General features: G+C 39.0%; 1 protein-coding gene across 1 annotated transcript in view; it reads right to left on the reverse strand.

Annotated features, from left to right (window-relative positions):
* Positions 1 to 356: 356 nt before the first annotated feature.
* The window catches only part of NUDT21 (nudix (nucleoside diphosphate linked moiety X)-type motif 21), a 34,499-nt gene continuing 24,568 nt past the window's right edge, over positions 357 to 10,287 (reverse strand). The window contains exons 4-7 of the mRNA XM_006863537.1: positions 7,686 to 7,775; positions 2,487 to 2,562; positions 1,453 to 1,567; positions 357 to 458 (exon numbers count right to left, since the gene is read on the reverse strand). Of these exons, the coding sequence (XP_006863599.1) occupies positions 437 to 458; positions 1,453 to 1,567; positions 2,487 to 2,562; positions 7,686 to 7,775 (303 nt within the window). The 3' untranslated portion in view covers positions 357 to 436. The remainder of the gene's footprint in view (positions 459 to 1,452; positions 1,568 to 2,486; positions 2,563 to 7,685; positions 7,776 to 10,287) is intronic.

Below are 10,287 nucleotides of genomic sequence, written 5' to 3' on the forward strand. Positions count from 1 at the left end.
CTCAGCAGGAAAGTCTCAAGCTATGCCCCCCCCAAGAGTGATAATCAGAGCAAGGGTCCAATATACTTGACCTAACTCTGTCATTGTCCCATAACACTCACCAGTCTGGGGGTGAAAAACAACAGTCCTCACCTGAAAGAATTTTTTATAGTTTAATGTGAAGTTTAAAAAAAAAAAAAAAAAAAGTCCACTTGTTTAATGTTGTACAAAAAAGTATGAGTAGAACCAAAAGTCAATTTAACATTATCACATTTGTTTACACCACTATCTAGTTATTCCTATTAACTTTACTATTCAAACAATAGAAAGTAGGGAGCAATTTAGGGATCGGGAAAGAGATAAAGCCAAAAACCTTGTCTACCATGTTTATTATTCTACACTGTGGATAGCTGTGCTCACAGAGACGGCTTCTTTTACTTCTCTACTGCGCAGGAATTCAGTTGTATATAAAATTGAACCTGAATTTAAAAAAGAACAAATATTTCTTATTAGAAACAGTATTATTTAACTGGTTTCCATCTTAGATGATAAAGAAATGCATCTGAATGTTTCTTTCTCCCTTGACGTTTTTGGCATTTTCTAAAACCAAGATGCACTTTCTCTCACATCTTATGCATTAAAAAACAGTGAATAATTGTAGTAAAAACAATTAAGACTGTATATTTTATTCATTATCTACTAAAAAGTTCCTTGTTCAACACATCACTGAATTCCCTATACTCAGCAGTTTCCTACATTTGTCAGGTTGTTTAAATAATTAGCCCGACTCATTTTTCATAAGACATACATCAACCTGTAACCCACCGGCAGGCCAAAGCAAAAGAATAACAGATGAAGTATGACTAGCTGACAAAAAAACAGGGAAGCAGGTATAATAGTTTTCCTTCGTTCACATTGCCAGTAAGTTCTTGGAATTCAAACCCAAGGGCTGACTGCAGAACTCACAACATTCATGTGAGTGGTCTATGGTGGTTCTGAGAGCCTCAAACTATAAATCACTCAATCTTACCCCAAACACAATGAATGTTAACGTTCAGTATCTAATTCCACAAGCCTTAATTAGTTAGGGCTTAAACACAATAGGTTAAAATGTTTAATTCTCCACATTTTTACATAAATAAGCTTCCTTCGGCCTCTAACTCCCATTTACATATTGCTGACTACTATTTCACCATTTCTTTTTCAGATGACTACTTCAAACTTAACTGCAAGTAACAGCAGATTCAGGGAAGAGCAGCTCCAGGAAAACAAGGATGTCATGCTATAACTTAAGAGCCTAATGGACACCTCTCATCATTAAAACAGAGTCATACATACCCTAAGGGTCCATATACTGCCCTCATGTCTTTAAAAGACCAAAATCCATACTCTACGCCTTCTCAAGTGGCTCAGAATATTTAAAAACTGACAGTTTATATGACTACTAAACCACAGAATGTTTGAATTCCATACCTGCTCAAGAGTTGAGGGAGACTAGAAATGATGGGTCCATAGCCTGGTGCATTGTCGTACAATTCAAATAATGGTGCAGCTACCAGTTTGTAATTTTTGGGAACTGCAAACAAGGCTAAAATAAACAAAACAGGATTAATTTCAAATAATCATTACTTCTCTTTCACTTAAAAATTAATCCCAACTTTTACATTTGAGGAAAACTTGTTTCCAGAGAAAAACTTTTAAGGAAAATGCTCATTAATACATTTTGTCTTTTAAGCAAAAGCGCATAGTAAAAGCTTTGAAAGGAACTAATAATCCTCTAACAAGACCCCAGCTACGAACACTCACAAAATACCTCATAAGCACTGGGAGAAAGGGGACAAGAGAAGAGCCTTGGGTTTGTAATTGGTTTGGGATTCTATTATAAAACTATTATACGAAATTAAAGCAGACATTGGAGAGAGAGCCAGCTGAGGACTACAGACTCATGGAAAGAGAAGGGCTGTGTGCTGACGGCCAGGAGGCAGACTTGTAGAATGTTCCCTTGGGTTGTTTAAATTTCTGAGTGTTTTGTGTATATCAAAAAACAATAAAACGGAATAGAAGTAAATACTGTTGAATGATGATGCATGAAGGGGATTGTAATCATTGCAAAGAAACAAAAGACAATAGAATGAGTGCAAAACCAATGTTCTGCCATGTAAACTATCACTCAATTCACAACAAAAGCTTTTAAAAAAAAAGGAAAAAAGAGAACTTAAAGCAGGCCACCAGCCTGTAAAGTATCACCCAAAAGTAACAACGCTTCTTGTGAAAAATGCCAGCAGTTTAAAATTTAAAATTCGGTTATTTTCAGTTTAGTTCAACCTAATTCTCTCCGTAGCATAATTGGTAGTGCATGAAAAAAAGTAAATAATACTGTTAGCTTGGTGCATGTTTTTCTTAATAAAAAACAAAAATTCAAGGAACTTGGAGAAAACAATAGAGGCATCCAAGAAATTACAAACGATTTTAGATGGCTGTTTTTTAAAATTCAAAATTAAACTTACCTTTCTCTTGAAGTTGAACCAGGAACAACTTCTTATGTTCCTTAGGCTTTGTAATATGTGCAGGAATATACGGATACTAAAATAACAAGTAAGAATAATTAGTAGTTTTTAAAACCCACCACTCTTTACACCTCCATGCTGTTTACAGGTTCTTCCAGCTCAGAGATTAACCTCAAATGTTACCCTTTCTAAGACCAACTTTTCTCATATTTCCAACACAATTTTATTTTAATGTGTATACCATTAGCTTCCTTTCTTTCTTTATATGTTTATCCCCCAAATCAGTATGAACTGCAGGGAGAAGTAAACTTCCTTCTATTCTTCGCTTTACCATGACCTAGTAGCTGACATTAAGAAATAAAAGCTTTAATGTAAAATAACAAGTGCCAAACCATATAAGACAACTAAATATGTAAGTCATAAGATTTACAGTTTGAGAAACTGAGAACACAATAAAGTCTGACTTGAATTAGCATCTTTAATAAAAAAAAAAAAAAGTTATTTTTTTCTGAAATCATCACTAAGTTAAAATTTCTATGATCCTGATGTAGACATTTTCACTATAGCCAAACTTTAAATATCACCCTTGATATAACTGACAAAGAATCAACCATATATTCCACCCCCACCCTCATGTCCTGCTGAGCATGCTTCAGGAATGACAGACGAGCCACCTACATGGAACTCAGCCACTGGACAGAGTAGACTTGCTTGGGAAATGAAAAAAGTATTTTAAGAAGTCAAGGGGATGAAAAAAAATAGAGAAAAGACTACTAGTTGAGCCAAGAAAAAAATCTGATATAGAGAACAAAAATGGCCAAGAGAAGATTTTTTGTTATTCTGTGTGTATGAGCCGAAAACCTACATTTCTGCACAAAACACTCAGGAAAACCTACCTTTTGCTTTTTAAGTATTTTAGGGCAGAGGAACTAAAAAGTCCTAAAGATAGGCCTAAGGGGAGAGTGAGCTAAGAATAAAGGCGGCCAGCAAGGAGCTCATCTCTAAAAATTATAGAAAACTACAACACCTCCATAACAAAAGGGCAAACAGCCACTAAAAAGTGGGCACAGGACATGAACAGACTTTTTACCAAGGAAAACATCCAGGTAGCCCACAAACGTATGAAGAATGTTCCTGATCATTAGCTATTAGAGAGATGCAAATCAAAAAAACAACATATAATCAATCTCATGCCAACAGTAACAACAAAGTTAAAATTAAGAAAAAATAACAAATGCTTGAGGGATCCTTGACTTGGAATGTATGAAATCATTATTGTAAAAGATTAAGAAAAGGTTTCCAGACTAAAAAAAATATTCTACCAGAGGTGGGAGGGAAGGGAGAGTTAATTCAGAGGGTAGGCACATGTTAACTAACTAACTAGACGGTAGGCACATGTTAACTCCAGCGACCAGGAGGGCAATATACAAGAGGAAGGGTGGTAGAAGAATAATGAAGACAGGTGAAGACAGAGGGATGTATGCATGGGCTAAAGGGGATAGAGGTAAACACTGATATATACACAACCTTAGAGCAACAGTGTTCTGTGCATAGATACATGGATTGAGACATAGGCTGAATGGGTAAGGGAGGAAGAATGGGATATATACATATTTCTATATCTCATAAATATATGAGTTTAAAAGAAGTTATGTGTATATGAGAATTACCATTCCTGCAAACAAAACTGTGAATCTGGTGGCGTATACAGCAAGAAAAGTGCTAAAAACTTCCTAGATATTATCCAACATCTTAAAGCAATGAGTTTATTGGCCTGGGGGCTCAGGACTATAGTCTCAGCGGACACCATGGTCAACTGGCATAACACAGTCCACAAAGACATTGATTACGTTTGGGTGAGTAATTTTACTGTGTTGGTAAATGCCATCCTATTGGTTCTGTAAATGAGTCCCTGGTACAGGCTTCCCACGGAGCGGCTGGTAAACTTGACCCGCCGACTTTGTGGTTCCAACCAAACTTTTGGTCCAGTGCTTTATCCCACAGCGCCACACCAGGATCTTGAAAGGCCATGAACAGCCATCTACGGTGCATCTATTTTGTCTCGCCATGTGCAGAAGAAAGAAGAGTGACAAGAATTGAAGAGGCTTGGAATTAATTAGTCAAATAATGTTACATTATGCACATCAATGTCCATGATGCTGAGACCAGAACTAGACAGTGACCAACAGCCACTACCCACTGCCCTGATAGGGATCGCATTAGAGGTTCCCAGATAGAGTGGTAGAAAATATGGAACAGAACTCAAAATTAGTTCAGTGAAAAGAAAAAAAAAAAAGACTTTACTTACTGGTCGGTCATAAAGAGAATGAAGGAACCGGAGACTACGGCCCTCTAAAACCCTTCAGGTAAGGGATGGAACTAACCTTCAGGGCCCAATTTTCACCCAAGGAATGGCTACGTTTATAGTGAGCGACAGGAGCACTAGCAATGTATGCTCACCATGGAAAGGTCAATCATTCCAAATCAAAAGGACAACATTTTCCACAAGACAAAAGTTGAGAAGGGATGGCAGAGTGGGAGGAAGCAACATTAACTCTTGTTGTGTGGAGGGAAATATAATCACTGAGAGGTAACAACTGTATGATTTGTTGACTGTAAAGCTGATGATCTTTTCTGTAAATATTCATTCAATTAACAATACATTTTTTTTTCTTTAAGAGTGGTAGTTGTGTGCAGTGGAGTCGGTTCAGACTCATAGAGACCCTGCATAGGGTTTATGAGGCTGTAAATTTTTACAAGAACAGAAAGTCTCATATTTCTCCCAAGGAACAGCTTGGTAGTTTCAAACTACTGATCTCGAGGTTGGCAGCCTGACTCGTAACCACTACACTAGCAGACCTCCTAAAACAAAGAGTAACAGGTGTAAAAAGGAGTCCAGTGAAACTGAGGTTACTACAGTTTCATAATCCTAAATTGGTGGTGGTGGTGGCAGTGTGCCGTGGAGTTGGCTCTGACTCACAGCGACCCTGCATAGGGTTTCCGAGGCTATGAATCTTTACGGGAGCAGAAAGCCTCATCTTTTTCCCACAGAACAGCTGGTAGTTTCGAACTGCTGACCCTGAGGTTAGCAGCTCAACTCGTAACCATTACGCTACCAGAGCTCCTTAATCCTCATTGTTGTCATTCTTAAGTGCTGTCGAGTCAGTTCCAACCCATAGCGACCCTGTATAGGGTTTCCAAGGAGCAACTGGTTAAGCTTGAACTGCCAACCTTGCAGTTCAAATGGCTTTGCAGTCTGGTGCATTAACCCACAGTGCCACACCAGGACAATTAGGCTTTAATAACATGAAGGCAACGAGTCCTGGTGTGGCACTATAGTATAAGCACTTGACTGTTATCTTCAAGGTCGGTGGTTCAAACCCACCAGTCACTCCTTGGAAACTCTATAGAGGGTCACTGTGACTTCAAGGCACTTAAAAACAACATGAGGGCAAGTAAAAATATATTGCTGCTAGGATTCCAGTTCACACCCACACACATTTTGAGTTTAAATACATCTCTTCGACCAGTGGATGACGGCACAGAAATCCTCTCAGAAGTACACTTGTCTTAGTCTTTCTTGTTAGGTGTCTTCAGACAAAGATCAAATCAAAAGAGTGGCTTCCAAGGGGCTCAAATGGGCCAGTTCCATTCAAGGCAGAGAGTTCAGCTCAGGTTACAAGACTGTTTGAGGGGTTCCAGAAGGGTAAACCCGTGAAAGATTTCCTTGAAGAATACAAGACAGTGTTTTAAGAAACCTGAAAACTGCAAACCGTATTGGTGAGAAAGATCAAGAAAGTCGGACCGAGGAATTTTTACCATGATGATAATGCACCTGGCTCCTTCTTCAAGAGTAGCAAGGGCTGTCCCAGGAGAACTGTGTTGAGAAACTTTACCCTATCCACCAACAGCCCTATTCTCCCCGCTTCAGAGCTCTTTTTGTTACCTACACTCAAAGGACATTGAACATTTGAGTCCTTGAGGATGACAAAACTGCCATTTTGATGAGGTGTAAATCGAAGAGCATAGAAATCTTTGGTGAGTCTTAGAGATGGAAACAGCACCCTCAGAAGTGTATAGACCTATGTGAAGAATATATGTCACACAAAAAAATATATATATATATTTATGTCTGTCTTTATGTATTTTTGTAGCAATAGTTCTTTACTTGCTCTTACATCCAGTAAGCCAAATCCAACTCAATGTTTGTTTTTGTAAATGAAGTTTTACTGGAACACACCCAGTCATTTATTTATACATCCTCTCTATGGCTGCTTTCGAAGTCCTGATGTGGTGCTGTGGTTAATGTGCCAGATTGCAAAGTTGTTTGAATCCTAAGGTCGGCGGTTCAAGCTCATCGGTCACTCCTTGGAAACCCTATACAGGGTCGCTATGGGTCAGAATCAACTCGACGGCACTTAACTACAACATGGCTGCTTTCATGCTACCACAGTTTGCTGATCCCTAATTCTAGTGTGGTGCTGTGGGTTAATGTGCCAGACTGCAAAGTCGTTTGAGCTACAAGGTCGGCAGTTCAAGCTCACCAGCTGTCCCTCAGAAACCCTATACAGGGTCGCTATGGGTCAGAACCAACTCGAGGGCACTTTACAGCACAACAAAAAAGCCACACTCATGGCGATTTGCTAGCATTAGAGCAAGTAGAGTAAACATGAAAATCAATTCTCCACCCATATCCCCAGCAACTTGTCTTCCTCTCTCACTGCTGTGCAAGGTCCTTAGAAGGAAGAGAACACACTAATAACCTTTGTCTTGGAGAGTATTTTGTTGCAATGCTTTATCTGGAACATCTTATCATGCAAAGAAGCTATGAAAGCCAAAGGGCCTTGTCAAAACATTCAGAATGTTTTTAAAAAGATCGCTAACTTTTAGAGATGCCTACAACTTAAATACAGTATTTAAAAATTGCTTCAAAATAAGCCAAGGGCAGGGGGAGAGTGGGAGTGGGGCGAGGCGCCTGATCAAACCAGCCTGACCATGACCACTGAAGCAACAGTTCAACTACTAGTCTCTTTACTTTTGCACACATTAGAAATTTTCCATTAGAAGTCTTTAAAAAAATTTTTAATCTACATTAAAATAAATGAAATTTCAAATCAAATTCTACTTTATTTAAATTGAAAGGGGGATGATTAAATCAGATTTTGTTTTCTGATACTCAAGAGAATACAGAACACTGACCTGAGGAGGTTCAAAATTTGGTCTCCACCAGTTACCAATACAGTCATCAATGACCCAGTCTTGAAGGACTCCATCTTGACGACCTAGTATCTGTCAAACAGAAGTGACACATCCAGTTAACAACTAAATAAGCATGCACATGAAACGAATACACTTCTTTAGAGGAGAGAATACTTCAGAAGTACTCCTAATAGGCACCTGGCTAATACACCTGCAATATAGGTTCCCTGTCTACAATTTCTTGTTTACTATAATGTCTCACTCTGTCCAACACTGTTTGTTCTAAACTGATATTCTAGTATAGACATCGTTGCCCATTTAGGACCGAGTAAACTTGTACTCCCTAGCTATGGACAACACTGCTGAGAATGAGTATTCTGTAATACTTAACTATGCTCATAAGGAAGCTGTACATAGACAAAGAGACAGTCATTCAACAAAATAAGGGGACATGGAATGTTTTAAAATCAGGAAAGGTGTGTGCCAGGGTTGTAGTCTTTCACACTTATTCAATCTGTATGCTAAGCGAATAATCTGAGTAACTGGATTATATGAAGAATTTAGCATCAGAATTGGAGGAAGACTCATTAACAACCTGCAATCCGCAGATGACAGAACCTTACTTGCTGAAAGTGAAAATAACTTAAAATACTTACGATGAAGATAAAAGATCATACATAGCCTTAAGTATAGATTGCACCTCAATGTAAAGAAAAGAAAAATCCTCAGTACTGAACTAATAAATAGCATCATGATAAATGGAGAAAAGAATGAAGCTGTCAAAGACTTCATTTTGCTTGGATCCACGTAGTGGTTACGAATCGGGCTGCGAACCACAAGGTCAGCAGTTCGAAACCACCAGCTATTCCGCAGCAGAAAGATGAGGTTTTCTGCTCCCGCAAAGACCTCAAGGTCAGCAGTTCGAAACCACCAGCTGTTCAGCAGGAGAAGGATAAGGCTTTCTGCTCCCGTAAAGATTTACAGCCTCGGAAATCCTGTATAGGGTCACTATGAGTCGGAACTGACTCCATGGTACCTAACAATACCACCACCATCAACTGGAAGCCGTAGTCAAGAAATCAAACAATATATTACATTAGGCAAAATCTGTTGTACATGACCTCTTTAAAAATGTCCAAGAACAAAGACGTCAGTTTGAGGACTAAGGTGAGCCTGACCCAAGCCATGGTATTTACAATAGCCTGATATGCATGTGAAAGTTAGACAATAAGAAAGACGGTAGAACAACTGATGCCTTGAGTTATGGTGTCAGAGAAAAATATTCAAAGTTATCACAGACTATCAGAAGAACAAACGAATCTGTGTTGGATAAAGTACAACCAGAATGGCTCAATTTCGTCTCTCACACTGCAGACACATTATCAGGAGAGACTAGTCCGTAAAGAAGGACATACTTGGTTAAGTGGAAGGTAAGGTTAAAAGGGGGAGACCCCAATGAGATGGACTGGCACAGTGACAGCAGCAATTGGCTCAAAGCACAGGATAGGGCAGTGTTTTGTTCTGTTCTGTATAAGGTCTCTTGAGTCTGATCTGACTGGATGGCACCTAACAACATCAACAACTGACTGTATAAAACTACATTTTTGTAAACAAGAATTTTGCCCTAAAAATAAAATGGCACTCTTGCAAGGCTACATTAACAGATAATCCTATTTGTGACCACAGATTAGTGGTTGGTGTATAACTGATCTGCACTTTTGAAGACTTCCGATTTTCATTTTTGAAAATGTCAACAATTCTGGTAAACAGATTATAGCTAGAAACTTTTCTAACTTCATGACTTTCTCCACATAAAATCAATACTGCTGCCTGCTAGTGGCTATTCCTGGTGTATGCCAATATCTAAGTACCACTTGCTTGACCTTTCCCCTGTTAATTTAATGAAAATTGGAAAGCTTCATAATGTTTATGAAAAAAAATTAACAGAATTCTGGTCAGCATGATATGTTCAAACATTTAAGCTGGGAAATTTCTGGCTTGCTTCAAAAATAACTAAAAGAGAATAAGATGGCGGATCTGGTAGAAGTGCAGTGAGGAGCTCCGTCAGCAACAACACAGAATACCAGACCAAACAGGCTCAGAGGATGGTCCCACAACTCTGAATCACTTATAAAGGAATATTTAGAAAGTGGGAAAGCTTACAGCCAGTGGAATTTGTAGCAGAAGCAAGAAATCCAGTGCTTTCTAATCCAAGGAGCTCAGCTGATCCCGGAGCCGCCATCTTGGGCGAGAACCAACTGGGGAAGGATCAGAGCAGCCATAGACGCCTGACAGAACCACGGAGATAAAGGTGTGAACATTATTTTTTTCATATCTCTTTACTGGCCACTAATTGTCTGCGCACCTTCATTCTAGTGATTAGAGGGGTGCCTAGCGAGTGGACACCCACCCCACCCTGGAGAGTTCTTCTATGCATGCACACAGATCTTCTTGAAATTGAAAGTGACAGTTTCCACATAAAACCAAATGGCACTCCCTGACTTCAAAATTTACTACACGGCTACAGTGGTAAAAAGGGCTTGGTACTGGTATAAAGAAACCCAATAGCGAGAATCCATCTACATACAGCCCATCTACATAC

This window comes from Chrysochloris asiatica, unplaced genomic scaffold (genome assembly GCF_000296735.1).
Source record: "Chrysochloris asiatica unplaced genomic scaffold, ChrAsi1.0 scaffold00055, whole genome shotgun sequence".
NCBI lineage: Eukaryota > Metazoa > Chordata > Mammalia > Afrosoricida > Chrysochloridae > Chrysochloris > Chrysochloris asiatica.